This window comes from Somniosus microcephalus, chromosome 9, assembly GCF_052327205.1.
Source record: "Somniosus microcephalus isolate GS21.2 chromosome 9, FLI_Smic_1.0, whole genome shotgun sequence".
Taxonomy (NCBI): domain Eukaryota; kingdom Metazoa; phylum Chordata; class Chondrichthyes; order Squaliformes; family Somniosidae; genus Somniosus; species Somniosus microcephalus.
Genome location: NC_140995.1, coordinates 108,757,447 through 108,777,729, shown reverse-complemented (window position 1 = coordinate 108,777,729; position 20,283 = coordinate 108,757,447). Strand labels below are relative to the sequence as shown.

At 46.6% G+C, this 20,283-nt stretch overlaps 1 protein-coding gene across 2 annotated transcripts in view; it reads right to left on the bottom strand.

The window, feature by feature from the left end:
* ift172 (intraflagellar transport 172) overlaps nt 1-20,283 on the bottom strand; it is a 179,456-nt gene that overhangs the window by 60,554 nt on the left and 98,619 nt on the right. For both annotated transcript variants that reach the window (XM_085996985.1, XM_085996986.1), the window contains 4 exons: nt 8,983-9,072; nt 7,909-8,006; nt 2,928-3,063; nt 1,953-2,069 (listed from right to left, as the gene is read on the bottom strand). In XM_085996985.1, coding sequence (XP_085853111.1) covers nt 1,953-2,069; nt 2,928-3,063; nt 7,909-8,006; nt 8,983-9,072 — 441 coding nt within the window. The remainder of the gene's footprint in view (nt 1-1,952; nt 2,070-2,927; nt 3,064-7,908; nt 8,007-8,982; nt 9,073-20,283) is intronic.

Here is a 20,283-nt window from a genome sequence, read left to right as displayed (position 1 = left end):
GGAGGGGAATGGGGGGAGGGGGGAAGAAGGGGGAGAGAATGGAGCGGTGGGGTGGAGGGGTGGAGTGGGGAAGAGGAAGGGGGGAGGGGAGGGGGAGTCCCCGAGCCCCGCCCCCCGATCTCCCGTCCCCCGATGTCCCGCCCCCCATCTCCCGATGTCCCGCCTCCCGATATCCCGCCCCCGATCTCCCGATGTTCCGCCCCGCGATGTCCCGCCCCGCAATCTCCCGATGTCGCAAGCCCCGCAGGGAAGAGGGGGGGGCAGGGAGAGAGGGGGGAGAGGGAGAGTGAGGGGAGAGAGAGGGAGGGAGGGAGGAGGAGAGAGGGAAGGAGGAAGAAACCGGGCAGCCCAGACTAAAGATGGCGCTGTTCGGGCCCACATTGAAGTTCTGCCATGATCAAAGATGGCGGCACAAGGAAATTGTCGCGCTGCCAGGATCAAATATGGCGCGGTGCTGTCGCTGCATTCAACTGCTGCCAGGATGAAAGATGGCCGGGCCCAGTTGCCAGGGTAACCCTCCTCCCCTCCCGATTTCCAGAGCCGGTTGCCGGGTTAACCCTTGAGAGGGGGAGGGGGGGTGGGGGTGGAAGAGAGGGGATAGGGGGCGGGGGCAGAAAGAAAAAAAAGCTGTCTGCCAGCCTTCAGGGCGGGTGCGGCCAGCCTTGAAGGTGCATGAAGAAGCCGGCGGCCATTTTCTCATGTCGGTTGGAATCACGGAAAAAAAAAAATTCTTAATAAAAACTGCAAAATTTCTTTACTTTTAAAAAAAAAGTAGCTGCAAAGTACAAAATCGGAAATCTTCTCACTTTATATGTTCTTTCCTTAAAAACTTTCGGCTTTTGTATATCTTCTAACTTTATATCTTCGTTCCTTAATAAAACTTTCGCCTTTTGAAAACCGAAAGTTTTTTAAGGAAAGAAGATATAAAGTTAGAAGATGTAAAAACTGAATTATTTATTCTCTATCTCTTCACTTACGTTGCAATAGTTGCTGCAGTCACTCCAGTGCTCGCGAAGACTAAAGTAACTTTTATTTATTCTGTCTTATTAAGCATCAGGCCCCACCCACGTCATAGGATTGGTCAACCATCACGTGATGGGGGAGACCGAAGGGGGGGCGGTGAGGGGTGGGAGGAGCTTGCCACAAAACAATTGCCTGGGGTCCAGCATGGCTGGCAACAGACGCCCAGGCTTAGAGGCCTTCCTGCAAAAACGGGGAAAGGTAGGAAAATTAATGAGATTAGATAAAAGATTTAGAAAGTAATTAACTTTTTTTTAAAACAATTTCTGAAAGTAATTAACTTTTTTTTAAAAAGAATTTCTGTTTTAAAAGGAACTTTTTTTTTAAAGACGCAGAAAGCGGGAAAAAGAAATGAAAAGTTTGGAATCAAGATGGTGGCGACTCACCTCGGTTCAGAACGATAAGGCCCGCTCACACACGTCAGGTCACCGAAGCGTAGGATTGGTCAATCGTCCCATCACTCAACTGTAGGAGGGCCTGCGCGCACGCGCCAGGAACCCGGCGTATGATTGGTCGACCTCGACGTCACTCTATCGCTAATGAGCGGATAATGAGATGCTAATGAGCAGAATTTTGAAAGTTTTTTGGATACCGCGGGCACAATTTTTGTCCGGCCGAAACATAAATACGCTTACGACCGTTTTGGAATGGTAAGCTTTCTTTTGATGCAACGCACGTGTAGGTACGCTCTATAACTTTCGAGTGCATAGCCGGACAGACACACACCGAAGGACAGACAGACAGATAGACAGACAGAGACAGATCGATCCGTTTATATATATAGATAAAGATTGTTTAGTTTCATAGAGACATCATTTGGTTGATGTTTTGAGTTTTGGCATATCTTGAATGGTCTTTGTAAACAAAGGACTACCTATCTATTACAAAGTGAATCTATGTGTGCATGGTATAGAGTGAGTAGATCTCCTTACCCTATACGCTTCATCCCACATGTCATTGACACGGTACATGTTCACTATCGCCTTCCATTCTTTCGCTTCCAAGTAATGGTACTCAGCTTCTCGAAAACGACCTTCACTTTCCAGTTCCTATAGCAACACAATTGTATCAGAACAGCTAGTCAGCAGACAGCTTCTTCTTGGGCAGTCCCTCGGAACCGAGGATAACTTGCTTCCACTAAAAATGAGTTCTCAGGTGACTGAGGAGTCCAATGCGAGACCTACAGTCTCTGTCACTCAGACAGCTGTGTACCTGAGTCAGACAAATATTAAAATTGAATCTGTATTTCGTGTTTTTGTCTAACTGTTTGCATCTGCAATGGCCTTGGTGCGAGTCTGTTACTGCTAAAAGTGTATATCTGTGGAGTAGATCTTTATAACGCTATCTTTCGTATCTGAAGTATTTATAGCTGACGTATTTGTCGCACAGTCAACCACCTGAAAATGATGTAGGAGATTGGAATGTTTATAAAGATGCTATAGCAAAACTATAAATACATTTTTGGGCTAAAACATTGGTGACAATTTATGACAACATTAAGAGGCCAAATGTAAGTGATAGCTAGAAGTGTATTAACATTATAACTTAATTGAAACCAACTAAGTAAATCAAAGAGTAATTGAGTATGAAATTTCAGTTGAGAAAAATATTAAGTCCAAATTTTCAATACATGTAGCATCAAGACTTAGATTAAATACACAAAATTGTATTCATGAATGTTGTTTCAAAATCACTGAAAATGTGAATTCCTTTCTTTTAAAAATAAGAGATAAAATATTTTAAAACTCATCCTCATACTGCATTTTTTACATTACAGTTTTCACAGCCTTATACAATATATACTTTAATACCCTTTGTATTGTACCTTTGCAGTGAGCTAGCACTACCATATTGTTGAAAGATAAATCCAGAACCTAGTAAACCTGCATTCATTCACTATCCCCTACCTTTGCAAGATGAAGGTGGGTGTCTGTGAGTAGGTCCTTATGATATTTTGCCACAAGTCGAATCATGTCATCGTACATTTTAAGCTTCTTATACATTGTGATTGCTAAATCAGGTTCATCCACTGTAGTGTACAACCTGCAGCAAAATCAAACCATCATTACAGCAGCAGCTTACAAATAAATTGATCAATCTGCTCTTATTAGCACAGAACATCAGATGTAAATACAATAATCTTGAACTACATTACAGTACAGTGGTTACAATGGTTTTTACATACACCTGTGGTTGCAGGTATCCAACAGTGTATATATACACCTGGAAAAGAGATGGGGAAGCTTTCCTCCGTGCACTATGTAGCAGCAACATTTTAAGTACCTCTGTAAAGAAGGCATTTTCAATTTAACTATACATAGTACAGAAGAAACCTTCTAGTCTAGGTTTAGAAAAAAGGATTTCTTTTCGATTCTTAGCCAGTACATTCAGTGGTACACCTCAAAGACATACATTCCACATCTGGTGGAGGAAAAAACAATGCACTATCCAAGTACATATACTACATATCATTCTGCAGCCCAACTACCCACCCTCAGTTAATAGGATTTCCCTGTGAGTGCAACAGATAATAAACTGGACTTGAAACAGGTTTAGAAAGCAAAAGAAGAGATTTAGCAAATCAAAGATAATGTACACAACATACTAGGGACCATGGTTTTTGCAAGAAAGAAACTTGTGTTATACTCATAGTTCACTCAGACAGTAGCTCTGGCCTCGATTTTAATGGAGGAGGCGGGTTGAGGGGTCAGGTCCGCTGCTCGGTGGCTTTCCGACCTGCTCCAGGCCTCCCATCAGTTACTATTTTGCCTTGATTGGCCTCGTTACGGCCGACGTGCGGGTCCCTCCAGGCAATTGCTTGGCGGCTGTCAGTTTCCCGTGTCTGATGACGCGTTGTTTGAATGAAAATTTAAAGGGGCCATGTCCCCTTTGGAAAAAATGTCAATGGGATGGATTGGTGCTGTATTATATAGAATGGGGAGTTGACGGCGTCTGTCCTGAACAAAATTTAATGAATGAAATTGCTGATCATATTATTCCAGAAAGATATTTATGATTTTTTTAATATATCAATTTATTATCTGACTATGAAATGAAAAAGATGCCAGATTTATTCCAATCATTGGTCTAGTAATATTAATGCTTTTTCTCTTAAAGGTGCTGGCTGCTGCAGGAACGACAGCCCCAATAACTAAGGCTGCACCCAGGTTCAATGAGGGCTCCCTCCATGCTCTTGTTGATGGAGTTAGAGGACGTCAGGAGGTCCTCTTCCCTGGAAACGGAAAGCAGAGGACTCCTCAGCAAACCAAGGCAGCTTGGCTGCAAATTGCTGAGGAGGTGAGCTTAACGTCTATGTGCAGATGCACATGGGTTCAGTGTGGAAAAAGGTTTAATGATCTGCTGAGATCACCGAAAGTGTGGCCTCTGTGTTCTGGGAAATGGAAGTTCAAGAGTGAGGGCTCAGGGTGATTTCCATCTAGAGTGTTGGTGGTGACACTGAGCGCAAACCACCGTTTATTGGACAGATGATGCCTGGGGTTTTGAGAATGTCGGACTTATATTCATCTCCATGTGCCAGCCACCTGTGTTTGAAGCGTAAGCTTATGCGAATCTGGCATGGATGAGTGCATCCCTTGCCTGACGGGCAGCAATGTGATCGCCTGTTGCTGGATTGGCCACATCCGGCCCCGCAAGGCGTCACTTCCCGTTCTCTTCCTTTTCCTCGCCCTCATCCTCTTCATCTTCCTCCAAGGAGGCTGTGTGCTGAGCCACTTCTTCATCCGGCAGCACTAAGCCGCGCTGCTCTTCCTCAGAATCTGATGAGAGGATGTAAATGGTTCCCATCCCGTTGTTATAGATTTCAGTTGAGGCAAGAAGCTTGCAAGCACACACTCAGAGTGGCCTGAAATGATTCCAATCGGTTCAAACAGCAGATGTGTGTTAACTTGACCAGTCACAAGGCCTGTAGATTTGCAAAATCTTATCCCAAACCTCCAACAACAAAGTTGTTGCATTTGAATGCCAGCCATGTTACAGGAGCGCTTTTAAAGTTCTGCACCAATAATGACTACAGATCATGTCCTCCACCAACTCGACTCCTTGCAGCAGGACTGTTTCTGACAAGACGGGAAACAGGAGCCAGAGGCACGAAAATGGGAAACCTCTATCAAAATAGGATTATCAAGGCCTTTAACAGGCTCTTAACTACCTGTCCCACCGGGTGGAGTCGGGTCAGTTTGGGAGCAGCTGAACAGACACTCACGAAAATCGCGTGGGGGCGGGATGGAGGCGGGTTGGGTGTCTGAAGTCATTTTTTTCTGATTTTAGCAGCTGACACGCCTCCAAACCCACCTCCTCAGGGCTGTTAAAATCAAGCCCTCTATGTTCAGTTTGAGTGATTTATTTTATTCAAACCACCTGTCCTTAATGTGGATCTTCTGTACATTATTTTCTTAAATGAAAATCACAAGACCTGTTAAAGATTAATCGTACACATCAATGGTAGTTGAGTATTCTTAAACCACATTTGAAAAATGGCACTTAGAAAAGGATGCTTTGAGGAAGTGACAGATATGGTGGATGGAGGAAATGTAGTAGATGTAGTGTACATGGACTTTCAGAAAGCCTTTGACAAGGTACTTCACAGGAAACTATTGGAGGTGTGGATTAGGTGGAGTGTAGCAAATTGGTTTAGAAGGGAGGCAACAGAGAGTAGAAGTGTAGGGCAGTTTCTCAGTGGTTGGAAGTGGGTAGTGGTATTCTACAAGGTTCTGTTCTGGGCCTGATTCTGTTTACTGTGTACATCAATGAACTGTATATAGGGCTATAGGGAGTGGTGTCCATACTTGCAGATGATAGTAAAATGGGAGGTAATAATTATACTTTGAATGGAAGGAAGGTTGGGTGATGTGCTAAAGCAGAGATATTTGTGGGTTCAGGTTCACAAGACATTAAGTCAGCAGATAAGAGCATAAATAAATGAAATTCTGAGTTTTATGGCAAGAGTTATAGGGGGAGAAATTGGGTGAGTAGCGCCACCTGTTAGCGCCTAAAGAGGCAGTCATTGGCTGTAGCGCCACTGGCTGCGCCTCCCGCATATTCAGCAGGGGCGCTAATGGTGGCGTTAGCCTGTTGCGCTGCGCCGCCACCGATGATGTCATCGGTGTGCGCAGCGCCCCATTAGCGCCCCGTTCGCGATATTTGGTAGCGAACGCCGCTGTGGCGCCGTTCGCTACCCGCGCCCGGTTCACGGGGCCTTGCTGTGCTGGCAGCGGCCTTTTTCGGCGGCCGCCTGCCAGCACCTCCGTCCCCGGCCTCCTGCACCACCACCCCCCCCCCGCGGCATTGCCGGCTGTTTCCCGAGAGCCCGGCACTTCTCCTCAGTGCCAGGCTCTTTTGCCGGCACTCGCGATCGGGGATCGCGCTGTTGCAGGCCCCACCCCCTTAACAATGGGAGGAAGGCCTGCAGTACCGCAGCGTGCCGTGCCGCAGCGTGTGGCACTGCGGCACGTTGCGCTGCGATATTCAGTTTCAGCGCCCTAAGAGGGACACGGAGCGCCTCGAGCCGTGTCCCTCGAGGGTTTCTGAAACGGAATTTCTGGCGATCGGTATTACTCCCAACGCAGCGCAAAAATCAGCGCCCAGGCGAACTTGGCGCCTCAACCCAATTTCTAGGCCATAGAATATAAAAGTCAAGAGTAATGGTGAATATATAAAACTTTAGCAAGACCACAGTTGGCGTACTGTGTGCAGATTTGGACTCCACATTATAGGAAGGATGTTGAGGGAATAGAGAGGGTACAACACAGATTCACTGGGATGTTACTTGGTATAAAGAAATACAAATATTAAGACAGTCTTGAAAAATTGGGCATGTTTTCGTTATAACAGAGGAGAATACAGGTGATTTGATAGAGGTGCTTAAAATTATGAAAGGATGAGACAGTGTAGACAGTAACATACCATTTCCAGTGGTTGGAGGGGTCTACAACAAGTGGACATAGAATATTAAAATTAAATGTAAGAGATTGAGAGAAATGTATTAACACTGAAGGTCGAGAGGCTGTGGAATGCACGTGGGCCTAGAAATTCGGTGGCGCCCCAAACTCGCCTGGGCGCCGGAAGTACCACCCCGGAAGGAGCCGCGAGCGCCAGCCGGATATTCAGTTTGAGCGCCCCAAACGGAAGCGCGGCGCTGCTCGAGGCGCCCCGCATCCATCGTGGGGCGCTGCAACTGAAGTTCGCAGCGCAGGCGCACTGCGGTACTGCAGGCCTTCCTCCCCTTCTTAAAGGGGAGGGGCCTGCTGCAGCGCGATCAGAGATCGTGAGTGCCGGCAAAAGAGCCCGGCACCGAGGAGAAGTGCCGGGCTCTTGGGACACAGCCGGCACTACCCGGGGTGGGGGGGGCTCAGGAGGCCGGGGACGGCAGCGCGGAAAGGTGCTGGCAGGCGGCCAACAAAAAAATGGCCTCTACCGCCGCAGGTAGGCCCCCCTGAACCGGTCGCAGATTGCGACCGGCATTACAGCGGGGGGCGCTACCAAATATTGCGATCGGGGCAGTAGCGGGGCACTGCGCACACCGATGACGTTATCGGTGGCGGCGCAGCGCTACAGGCTAACGCCGCCATTAGCGCCCCGCTAAATTTAGTGGGAGGCGTGGCCAATGGCGCTAAACCCACTAAGTGCCCTCTTTGGGTGCTAATTGGTGGCGCAGCCCACCGAATTTCTAGGCCGTGGAGTTTTAAGAATAGGTGGTTGAAGGAAAGGGAGATAAATGGATATGAAAACAGGGCAGTTACATGGAATTAGGATTACTGTTTGTGTGGAGGATAAACACCAACATGGATTGCTTGGGCCAAATAGCTTGTTTGCATGTTGTAATTTCTATGTAATTTTACAAAGCCAACAGCATAATGTTCAATGTGTCACCTTTCAGCTTCTTTGTATTTTCCTTTCTTTTCCAGTTCTTGCGCTTGATTAATATACAGAACAGCCACATCTTCATGCTTCATGCACTTCATAGCCAACTACAATATTTCCACAAGAGAAGTTTTGCATTAGAATTATAACTGTATCTTTGTGAGTTACAAAATTAGCTTGGCATTGAACACAGTTCTACTCCAAAGCTAGTACACAGTGCACTGCTGTTGTATATAATGGATTTTCTAGAATTTTTATGTATTTATCCTGTGTAATAAGCTTTTGTAAGCATAAATCAAATGTATAGAAGTGAGCTAAATCGGACAAAAACAGTTCAACAGTAAAAAGTACTAAAATAGCACATTTTAATAATGATAGAATTTGGATGTCTAAACCCATATAGCTCAATATTTACATGCACACATGTTTATAACTGGTGGTGGAACAGACAATCTAATGGTGAATCTAACCACTGAAAATTTGCTGTGTTGATCAATTGTGAGATGAAAAGTCTAACAGTACTACCTGCCAGGAATTTTCAAATTTAATTTTTCATAAAATTTTAATGTCACTCAATGCCGTCATCTCAACACTGAAGTCAGGGAGTGTGGAAGTTGGGAGTGCAGAACTCAGCATTATACATAAATGTGAAAAGTAGGACAGATGTTAAAATATTTAAAAACAATATCTTGGGGTCAAAAATCTATGAGGGAGGGACGTAACACATCCCAGCACAAGTGCTGGATGTGCCCCCTGAGACGTCCATCGCCGAGCCCACCAAATTTTGTAGGGTCAGGAATAGGTCCATTAATTAGCATGCCAATGACAGGTACCTGTGTCACATGAGGTACATCTAGGATGTCAATCTTGACCCATATACTACATATACTACAGCGCAAGTTGCTGAGTCCAGGGGATGCTGGGTTTCTCCCCCCCCACCCCTGGGAAAGAAATGTTAATAACCCCCTATCCTACCAGATTAGGTTGTTCTTCAACCTACGTCCCGGGGTGAATTGTGCAGTGTGTACTAACTGTGGAAAAATACTTAAGATTTCCATTCTTAATCACAATTCAACACTGAACCTTGTGGGCCTGCTCCCAGCATCCCACTTGTTTGTACATGTCAATGGCATCCTTGATTTGGTCAGCTTTAATATACATCCGTTCTGCAGTCTAAAGATAAAAAGAAAAATAGGTTGATTCAAGTTACTCAACCATAAATGACATAAACCTCTTCAATAATTCAGTGTATTCACGTAAAACTTAAATACATTAGTGAGATATGTTTACACTTGATTTTAACTTGCTTTCACTGTTATAAAAAAAAGTTTATACGAGTCTGCATTAGTCATCAAGAAGGCGCCCTTCCAAATTGTAAGATTACACTGTGTGTCGTTGCTTAAAATATTTATCGGTAGATATATAGTATACACAATTTTAAAAATCAGCTAAATGCTCAATTACTTTTTCTGTTCAATTCATGAAACAAGGCCACAAAACTTCCCCATTGTCAAATACAACCACAACATTTCCATCCTGCAAGCTTACTATAGCTAATAATATTCTTCAAAAAAACAAAATTGCAATACCACACAATAGCCTCCAGATCCAGATCCACGTCTGCTGGCTGTATCACTAGAACTAAGCACTACTAGCTGCAATAAAATGGCTCTCCCTGTTGTGCTGGCACAACAAATATATGGACAAAACCAATCATTGTGGGACACATGCAAATCAGAACGGGTGATGCTGGACCTCCACCTGGAACGGATTAAGTGACAGACAGACTGACGCTTCTTTCTAGAGGCCTAAAGCCTACATTTCTTCTCACTTTAAAGACCCAAATCATCTTTTGGGAGGAGGAACCAAGTCAACAGCAGCAACCTATCTGAAGCCAGGAAAGAACTGCAACCCAAATTCTCTCACAAAAAAAGTTAATCAAGCAAATAAAATGCACATCACAATTTTTTTGTAATTGTAAAATTAAAAAGAAAAATCCACAAAAAAGCATAACCCCAAAAACTAAAATTCACAAAGGTACTTATCTAGAAGTACTTGATGGCAAATGACATAACACTATGTTTTTTATGCTCTTAAGGAATAACTATGTAATGTAATTTTATTGCATGCAAGTTAGGAGATAAGCCTCACTTGTGTGATAAACGTGTGACCACACAGCTCCCATCAAGGATCCTCTATGTATCTTGTGAACTTGGGGATTATTTTCAGATTCACAAAATTCTTTGGTTTCCTCCAACATACTCTGGGGAGGGGCAGTTGCTCATGCTTTTTCATGAAAAATATAAACTTTTTTTCTGCTTTGACATGATTTATGTTACCATGTCACACCTTCACAATGAAACAGCAAAAGGTTAACTGATAGTTTTAAGGGGCACTGCTTTCATGAAAAATTAAGTAAACTGTTCTGCTAAAAGCAGTCATTAGTGGGATCACATGTCTCAGATTGGTCTTCCAACCTTTTACAATGTCAAATGTGTAAGATTATGGCATCACATAATTCATAGGATAAAATTCTTTTCCCATAAGACGACACATGGGGAGACAATTGGCTTGCAGTGTTACCACACAGATTCAAGCAAGCAGTTCAGATGTCACAAATTGTTAGAGCAAAGTTTGGATAGTTTACGAACAATAGCAGAACATTTAAAATTAGATAGGTTGGGGAGAGCAGGGAGGAAATCTGATCTTAGATGACACTAATTGCAGGGTAGAAGGTAGTCAACAGGAGGGTACAACACAGAAACTCAAACATACATGATCAGGAAAAAGCAGACGCTGGGTTATGAAAGGAGACATGTATATACATGATTACTAGAAGTATTGGAAACAAGATGACAGAACTGAAAATTGTTGTCAAAGCAGGGAACTACGATGTAGTGTAAGAATATCAGAAACATGGTTAAATCCAGAGGTTGGTAATGAATATAACATTCAGGGGTATCAAGTATTGAGAAAAGATAGATTGGACAGAAAAGAAGATGATGTAGTCCTATATGGCAAGGACACCTAGGAGATAAATGGCGTTGATCCTGTGGGAGGTAGGAAGCTACATAATGAGCTAATCTGGTTATACATCTCTAATGCGAAAAATCCAGGGTAACAAAGACCACCAAGTCAGTTTAAGAAGGAGGAAAGTTTGCTCTATTAAAAGATAGGAAAGGTATGTGAGAACAGGAAAGTTATTTTTAATAGGTGACTTCAATAAAACAAATATAGACTGGGAAACCCAAGTGGTTTACAGGCAGAGTTGGTAAATATAATGCATGATTGCTTCATGATTCAGTGCATCACAGAGATCATAAGAGGCAGTGCTCATCTTGTCCTGGTATTTATAAGAGATCCAGACAACCTACAGAGGACCGCAACCACAGAATGACCAAGTTCAATATGATCTGGATTTCAGAAATACCAAAGACCAGGAAAGGGCTAAATTCAAAGAAATGAAGGAACAACTTAAGCAAATTGATTGTAGGTGGCTGTTCCATAACACTTCAGTAGGAGACAAATGGAACGCCATTAAGGTATAAAATGTTAAGCATGCAGAATAAATACATACCTATCATCAACAAGCTCAGGCTAAATGGGCACGTCTAAATGGATTAGCAAATGAATCTAAAATGAAATAAAGAGGAAACTGACTGCTACAAATTCCAAGGAGAAAGTGCTCACTGAGATGAATCTAGGAACATGCAGAAACAAGTTACAGGAAACTTTGGTTTATCCGGAGGTTAATTGTCCGGAATGCTCGAGCCACCGGCAAAAATCAGGAGCGGTTTCATTAGGTTTTTTTTCTTTTCGTTGCTTTTTTTTCCACCAGTCAGGCTCTGCAAGGTCTCGCTGAAGCTGTTGCTAAGCTACAGAGACGCTTGCAAGGTACGGCCGACTGTTTAGAAGCTGTTGCTAAGCAACAGGGTTTGTTGCCAGATACGGAGCTCAAAATCTCCGTATGTTTCAACATTAGCGCTGGTTTGCCCGATAGTTTTGATGGGACGGCAACAGCTCGGTCCCGTCGGTGCCAGATAGCACAAAGTTTCCTGTAAAAGGATGACCAGAAAGGCATAGCTAGAGGCAAAATGCAAATGAAGAAATTCTTCCTTCACTTGAACTGTAAGATGGCAGTCAGGGAACAGGTGAGAACCATAGAAGATGCAAATAGACTTGAAACAGAGAGTGAGCATAATATTCTGAATGATTGCTTCCTCCAAGTATTCACAAGGGAAGATTTGAGCAACATGCCCTCCCCAAGCAGAGATGATCTAGACAAAGTTAGTGACTTGGATATAAATTAATTGGAAGTCCTAGACTGCAAAATAGGAGGATCTTGAGAATGGATAAGAAAGTTGCCTAAGCATAATGGGAACTCATTAAAGGAGTTATGTTGGGGTTGGGGGGGAAACAATGAGTGGGGTGCCTCAGGGCTCAGTATTGGAACTACCACTATTTCTAATTTGCATCAATGACTTGGATTCAGAAACTCATTGCAAATTGGTCAAATTTGCAGATGGTACCAAACCAGGATGGGTAGTGGAATCCGAGGAGGCAGCTTGGAAAGTACAAAACAACTTGGACAAAAATACAAGTAGGCAGAACAATGGTAAATCAAACTTAATGCTGACAAATCTAAAATAGTGCAAATAGGAGAGAAAAGTAAGCAACACTCATCCTCCATGGATGGTGTTGTAATAGTTTAGGATGAAGTTCAAAGAGTTCTAGAAATCTTTGTAGATTTGACACCCAGCATGTCCAACAATACAATCAACAAAGTCACCACAGTATTGAGAATATAGCCAAAACAGTAGAATATAAATCGGAAGAAGTCATCATCAAATGTTATGGCCTGAATTTTAATCCTTTGGCAGGTTGGGAGCAGGGGTGGGGGAGGAGGGGGGGGGGGGGGGGGGAAGGGGCTTGGAAGTGGTCAGGAGACGTGGGAGAATGGGGTGAGGGGGAGGCAGACATCGGGGGGGCCAGAGGAGCATCGGCCGGTGGGGGGAGGGGGGGGGGGGGAGAAAGAGGCCGGGATGGCAATCTGAGGTCTTTTTGGGGGGGGGGGGAGGAGGGGGAGGGAAATCAGAGGCCTCGTGTGTGGGGTCTCCGATCGCAGGGGGTGGGTTAGACAGTGACGCTGGATCCAGGATGTAAGTGTAAAGGCATTTACAGGAAACTTTGTGTTATCCGGCACCGACGGGACTGAGCTGTTGTCGTCCCATCAAACCTGCTGGACAAACCAGCGCTAATGTTGAAACATACGGAGATTTTGAGCTCCGTATCTGGCAACAAACCCTGTTGCTTAACAGCTTCTAAACAGTCGGCCGTACCTTGCAAGCGTCTCTGTAGCTTAGCAACAGCTTCAGCGAGACCTTGCAGAGCCTGACTGGTGGAAAAAAAGCAACAAAAAGAAAAAAAACCTAATGAAACGGCTCCTGATTTTTGCCGGTGGCTCAAGCATTCCGGACAGTTAACCTCCGGATAAACCAAAGTTTCCTGTAGCTCCTAGATCCAGCAATCCTCGCCTTCCATTAGCTAGCGGATTTCACGAAGCCTGCAAAACCCGACCAGCCAGAGTTAAATTTAAAATGGTGGTTAAATCTGAAGCGCACCAGCCTTATTATAATATTTAATAAATGGGCGACCTGCCTCCTGGGAGCAGGTTGGCTGCCCGTCCCCCATCCCATTTCCGTTAAAACCAGAAGTGGGCCGGTTGGGGTCGGGATTGACATTTTAAACACTTTGGGGTCGATTTTAACTCAGGTGTGGGGAATTTCCGGGTTCCCCGAATTTAGTGATTCCGACACGATTGTAAATGGGTCTGTGAGATTGATGCAAATTTAACACAATTAGCCAATTGATTTCCAGTGTGTAGGAAGCCTTGGCAATTGAGTATTTCCAGTCAGAAAGTCGCAGAATATGATGTCATCATTGCTGCTGCTTTTAATGTCCACAGCAAGCCTTGCTTCCTCTGCAGGCTTCCAACATTCAACATTAAGATGGCACAGGAGCCTGCAGGAGGAACGGCCAGCAGGAGGGCCAGATCTGCGCCCAAATTTGATGAGGCTTCACTACAGGCATTACTGGATGGTGCTAGGGCCCACAGGGAGGTCCTGTTCCCTTCTTCAGGGAGGAAGAGGCCTCCCAGCCAGACCAAGGCTGTGTGGCTAGAGGTGGCAGGTCAAGTCAACTCCTTGGGGCTTACACGAAGAACGTGGTTGCAGTGCAGGAAAAGATTCCATGACCTTCTTCGCACTGGAAAAGTAAGTACTGTATAAAGTTTCCATCACCCTCAATCTGTTCCCCATTGCCTTTCCTCACCAGCACTCAGCTTTAGCAATGTCTTCCTGCACATCCCACTAGGCACTCACATCCATGCACCCTTAGCCATTCCCCCTCTCTCTATGCTCACATTCACAGAACTATTCCACCATGCAGCCCTCATACTCCCTCCCACTCTGATGCTTTGAACACAACTGACTACACACAGGGAGGGCCCTTGGTCTTGCAACCTCACTCCACCTTTGTCTCCTTCTAAGTATCTATGCTGTGCAATCTCTGCACTCACTCCTTCATTGTCACTCAACCTCCACTTGTCTCCCTCATTGCAGGAAAAGAGAGCTCACAACAGGAGAGAGCGAGCCAGTACAGGAGGAGGGCCGCCCTCATTAGCCCAGCTCACCCCCTGGGAGGAAGGTGTCCTGGAGATTGTGGGGGCTGACCGCGAAGTGGAAGTTGGGGAAGGACAGACAGGAGCATCCCCGCAAGCTGGTGACAGAATAGTTTTCCATCTCTCTCATTGGCATTGCATGAGTCGCTGATAATGATTCTGAAGCTACATCATATGGACTTATGATCATCTGCAAAATGCAATGTGCATGTAACCTTGGCATCACATCTCTAACTTTTTCCTCGACTCCCCCACAGGACCATCGAAAGCCCCCGTCCCCACTCTGCAGGAGGAAGAGCCTGAGCAGCCAGACTCCTCAGAGGAATCTGCAACTTCTGAGGGCGCAGCGTCAGCAGAAATAAGTGCACCCAGCACCATCGCAGACACTCACACCTCGGTGGGACCTTCGGGACATAGAGTAGAGTTGTCACCTGGTGTATCACAGCTCACAAGTGAGCATCAGTAGATTGTGGAGACAGGGAAAACAGTGGAGAGTCTTCGTCGGTGGGCGCAGGACTCTGCCAGCTCGGCTCAGCTGCATGTCGACCCTCTGCCTCTGGGTCCATCCGTAAGATCAGAGGTGATGGAACTCCATGCACAGATGCAGGAGTCTCTGGCAGGTTTTGTCTCCAGGGTCGCTGCGAGTGTGGAGCGAATGGAGGAGTCCATAGCGAACATGAGCAGAGCCTTTGTGGAGTCAGTGGCGCATGAATGCATCAACACGGAAAGGATGGCTACCTACGTGGAAATGATTGCTGCCTCCATGGTAAGGATGGCTATGGTAGAGGAGAGGAGGGCTACGGCCATGGAGGTTAGTCGCCAGGGTATGGAAAACATGGTGAGTGTTCAGAATAGAATGACATCTCTTGAGGAGAGATTGGCATCTATTGAACAGAGAAACCAGGCCTTCATGGAAGTCCTTCTGAGTAGGACTGCCATTGCAGATACCTTTCCCCATGGCCCCCCCATGATGTGCAGCAAGCTGCTCTCAAGCCACTTGCAGGCACTGAGGGGGACCTGACCCATGAGAGGGAGGTTGGTGGCAGACCTCAAGGAAGTGGGGGCTCCTCTCCAAGCGCTCACACTTCCATGCTACTGCAGAGCCCTCAGTCAGAGCCCCGCCGGAGTCCACACCCAACGGAGATAGACGCCTCAACTCCTGCACAGCCGCAGGAGCAGCAGACTGCAGGCGAGCCCTCACAGGCTCGCCACCCCAGAGGATGCCCGCCAAAGGTGTCGAGACAAGAGCAGCAGGAAAGTGAGCAAGGGGTCTCCACATCTGCTGAAGCCACAGGGGAACCACTACGTAGGAACACGCGTAAGAGGAAAATAAAGCACAAATAGTCACAAGGGTAGTCACTTGGGTGAAATGCTGTGTATTTTGGAAAAATGCCATCAGTTGTGTGTGTTTCACAAAAATTCTGATGGCAACTGCTGCAGTTCGGGCGTGTGTCATTTCGCGAATCGCGAATGGGGCTTTCACATTGAGGGCTTAGGATTACTTACAGTTGTCAGGATGCTGGTCAAATAGCTCGGAATCCGCAGGGTTTGGCCATTGTCAATGCTCAGGTAAGAAGCTGCGAGGCAAAAGAGTTTGATTAACTCGGCTAAGCAAATCTGGCCAGGATGAGTGCGTTCCTTGCATCCCGGGCAGCAATGTTCTCGCGTAAGGTTGCCGCTGGTTGATGGGCCTCTGCAGGATGCTCGTTCTCGCCCTCCTCCTCATCATCATCTTCTGAGGAGGGTATGAGAGGAGCCACTTGGTCCTCAGGAATCTGCAAGCCACGACGCTGTGCCATGTTGTGGAGTGCACAGCAAACCACGACGATTTTGGAGACCCTGGCTGCTGAGTACTGTAGGGCTCCACCTGATCTATCCAGGCATCTGAAGTGCATCTTCAGCAAGCCGATGGTTTGCTCGATTATGGATCTGGTGGAAATGTGGCTGGAGTTGTAGCGCTCCTCAGCTTTGTTGGCTGGCCTCCTCAACGGCATCATTAGCCAAGTCCTCAGGGGATAGCCCTTGTCTCCAAGTAGCCATCCGTGAAGTTGGTCCGGCGGACTGAATAGCGGAGGCACACTAGACTGGCGCAGTATGAAGGAGTCATGGCAACTGCCAGGGTACTTGGCACAAACATGCAAAATCTCCTTCTTGTGGTCACACACCAGCTGAACGTTAAGGGAGCTCTTGCGGTTGACAAAAATACCTGGATTGCGATGGGGTGCCCTAAGGGCCACATGTGTGCAGTCAATGACGCCCTGCACCCTTGGAAAGTCTGCCAGATGAGCTAATCCAGCCGCTCGCGCCGTCACATTTGCGCGATCCCTGGTGAAATGGATGTGATTGTGCGCGAGGGCAAAGAGGGCATTGGTTAGCTGCGTGATGAAAGTGTGTGCGGCCGACTGGGAGATGCCGATGATGTCTGCTGCTGATCCCTGGAATGAGCCGGAGGCAAAAAAGTTGAGTGCGGTGGTGACTTTGATGGCCACTGGTAAGGAGTGTCCACCTGGTCCGCTGGGCTGCAGGTCTTGCTGTATCATTGCGCAGATGTCAGTCACCACCTGTCGCGAAAGTCAGAGCCGCCTTTGGCACTGCTGCTCAGTCATGTTGAGGTAGCTGACCCTGTGTCTGTAGACCCCGTTTGGGGGGTATCTCCTGCGCCGACGGGCTTCCATGCGCTGGCCCCTTCTGGTCTGTGCTGCCTCAGGTGGGTGAGCAGCAGCCTGTCGCTCCTGCTGCTGCTGCTGTTGTGCCTGGTTCTGCTGCTGCCGCGCCTGGTGCTGGAGGTCCTCTAATGCCAACAAGGGAAGGAAAAAAAGGCCTCCCATGCTTCTGGTAGATGCCTCAGTTGAGGAAGCGCTGAGTGAGGGTGGCGAGAGGGGTCTCGCAGGAGGTCACACTGGAGAAGTGTGTGAGGCTACAACCTTCCACAGGTGTGGCTAGGCCTGGTAAAAGTTGCCCCAGACCTGAGACAACAAAGTCCTGCCACCTGCAAATGATGACTGATCAAATATCCTCTTTAATGCTGATAGTCAACAAGCCAAGAGTGTTCACGCCAGGTTTCACAGGCGTGATCCCCACCAGGCGTGTTTTACGTGGGAAAAGGATTAAACAGGCAAGGGCCTGTTAAAATGGGATTATGAAGGCTAATTAGTGTTGTTTAAGGGCCCTAAAGACCAATCCCGCCAGTTGCAGGCAGGACTGATTCGGGTCCATCAGACACACGTAGGTTAAAATGGCGTGGAGGCGGGAACCAGGCGGGGGGAGGGTCCCGACCCCCAGGTTTTGTGATTTTAACCCCCCGCCCGCCTCAAAGCCCGTCTCACGGCCCAATGAAAATCGAGGCCTTTAACTTCCCACCCAACCCCAAAGCACCCATTTTTGGGGGTTAAAATTCCTCCCCAATACTTCTCTGGTAAAACATCTCGCATTCTAGTCAAACATCTCGAGTTCTAGTCACCGAGACACAAGGGAGATATTCAAGCGCTGGAGGGACTGCAGAGAAGAGCCAAAAGGCTAATCCCTGGTGTCAGAGGCCGGGATTTTCCTTGCCTCGGCGGGTCTGGGGCAGGCGACGTCGGTGGCGGGTCCCAACCCCGCCGCTGGCTCCATCCCGCTCTGGAAAATAATTTTCCATTGATAGGGCTTGTTAAGCCTGCCCAGCGCGTTTCCCGGTCCAATTAGAGGAAGCGGTTCTGGCAATGCCATTCATGATGCATCATCAGCCAGTTTCCTTAAAGAAACCATGGCCAACTTTCTTTTGACATCTGTGCTGTCAGTGTTCTACAGCGCTGAAGTGCTGCAAACACTGACAATCACTGCACAGAGGTGCACGGCTGCACCCAGGTTCTCCCATGACTCCCTCCATATGATGGAGGGAGTCACAGCATGCAGGGAGGTCCCTTTCCTTTCCATGGCGGAAGACACCTCCCCAGGAAACCAACACAGCCTGGTTGCACATTGCAGAGGAAGTCACAAGCAGGGATGTTGTCAGGAGGACCTGGGTGCAGTGGCGCAAACCTTTCAATGATCTCATTAGATCACGAAACGTTACTACAAAGCCACACTCGCCTTCATCTGTGCCTCTCATCACATCCCCATCACACTGCCTTCCCTATCCTACTCCTGCACATCCTTACTCACACCAACTTACCTTGCACCTCCACCCATCCCTCTCTCTCTCTCTCTCTCTCTATCTATCTACATTATCACATCCTCAGCTCACCAGCCACCCCTCACCCTAGCGCAATCATACCAACTAACAACACACAAGGGTAGCCACTTGGGTGTTTTATGCAATGTTCATGTAAAGTTTCTGTTAATGTGGTGTCAAACATTTAAACCTTTATTTTCAACACTTTGCGTTCTTGGACAGATTTGTGTGCACCTTTGGAAGTGAGGTCCACTGAATGGTGAGACATAACGGTACCCCCCACAATGGTGGTGAGTGTGATGGAATGGCTTGGACATTGTAGGGATCCTTTATAGTCTTGGTGTGGGGTGGTGCCAACCTGGCGCATCATGTGGCAGCCAGGGTGTACAGCATCAAGTGAAGTAAATCTGGCCATGGTGAGGCCATCCCAGGCCTCCTGGGTAGCAACGTGGTCGGATGCTGATGCCCTCTGTCCTCTGGTTATTGCAGAGAAGGTTGGTGCTGCTGGTGTTGGAGCTGATAGTGGTCAGATTGAGGACCAAGTTGAGACAGTATAAAAGGGCACCTATGTTGATGGAATAGCTGGCAGGTGAAGTACAGATGACAGCGGCATTCTGTCAATGGTGAGAGAGTTATTCCAATGAGGTGAGAGTGGTTGGAGAGTGGAAAGTGGAAAACCTGCAGAATCTGTGCTGCAAATGGATTGAGGAACAGCTTGTGGCTAAGGAAAGTGATGATCTGTCAGGTGGGAGCTTTTACTGTACATTTGAAGCTGTCAAGTAATCAGTTGGAGCAATGGCCATTCAACTCCCGCCTCAGGTTCACAACCGTAGTCCCCGAACAGTGTGGTTCCCGTGGCCATGAAGTTAAAGTCAAAAGATAAGTTAAAAAAGCCTGTTAATCATCTTTCAACTAGATGCTAATGAGTTTAATTGGGTCGCCCGCCGCTATCTGTCGGGTCTGATCAGCGCTGACAGACCCACCATTGGGAAAGGCATGTTGCGGCAGGCTCCTGACCCGCTGTTAAAAATAAAATATCCCACCCGACCTGCCACCGATCCCGCCCGCTGACCCCCTGGAAAATCTCAGCCAAAGTATCAAAAGTCTGGGTTATGAGGAAAGATTAGATAAACTTGCTTTTTTCAGCTCTGAGAGGAGGCATTCAAGAGGTGATCTTATATAGAGATGTATAAAAGTTAGAAAATGGTATGGAAAAGATAAACTCAGAAAATTACTTTAAACTAAAAGAGAAGAGTATGTGGAATCCATTCGCAGATAAAGTTGTGGAGAGGGAAACTCTCCAATCATTTAAGAAACAATTAGAAACTGCAATAGGGTTATTTTAGAGTCTTTCTGGATGAATGGCCTTCTTGAACTATAATTATCTTGTAATTTTGTGAACTCCAAATATGAATCACTACCTTAAAATTGTTGGAAGCTATCAATCTTTACAATGCGCTGGAATTTTTGAATAGCTGCATTCACAGGACCCTGGGACTATACTAACTGCCCGTCCTCTTAGGAGGTCTGTAGTCCATGGAACGGGAGAAAA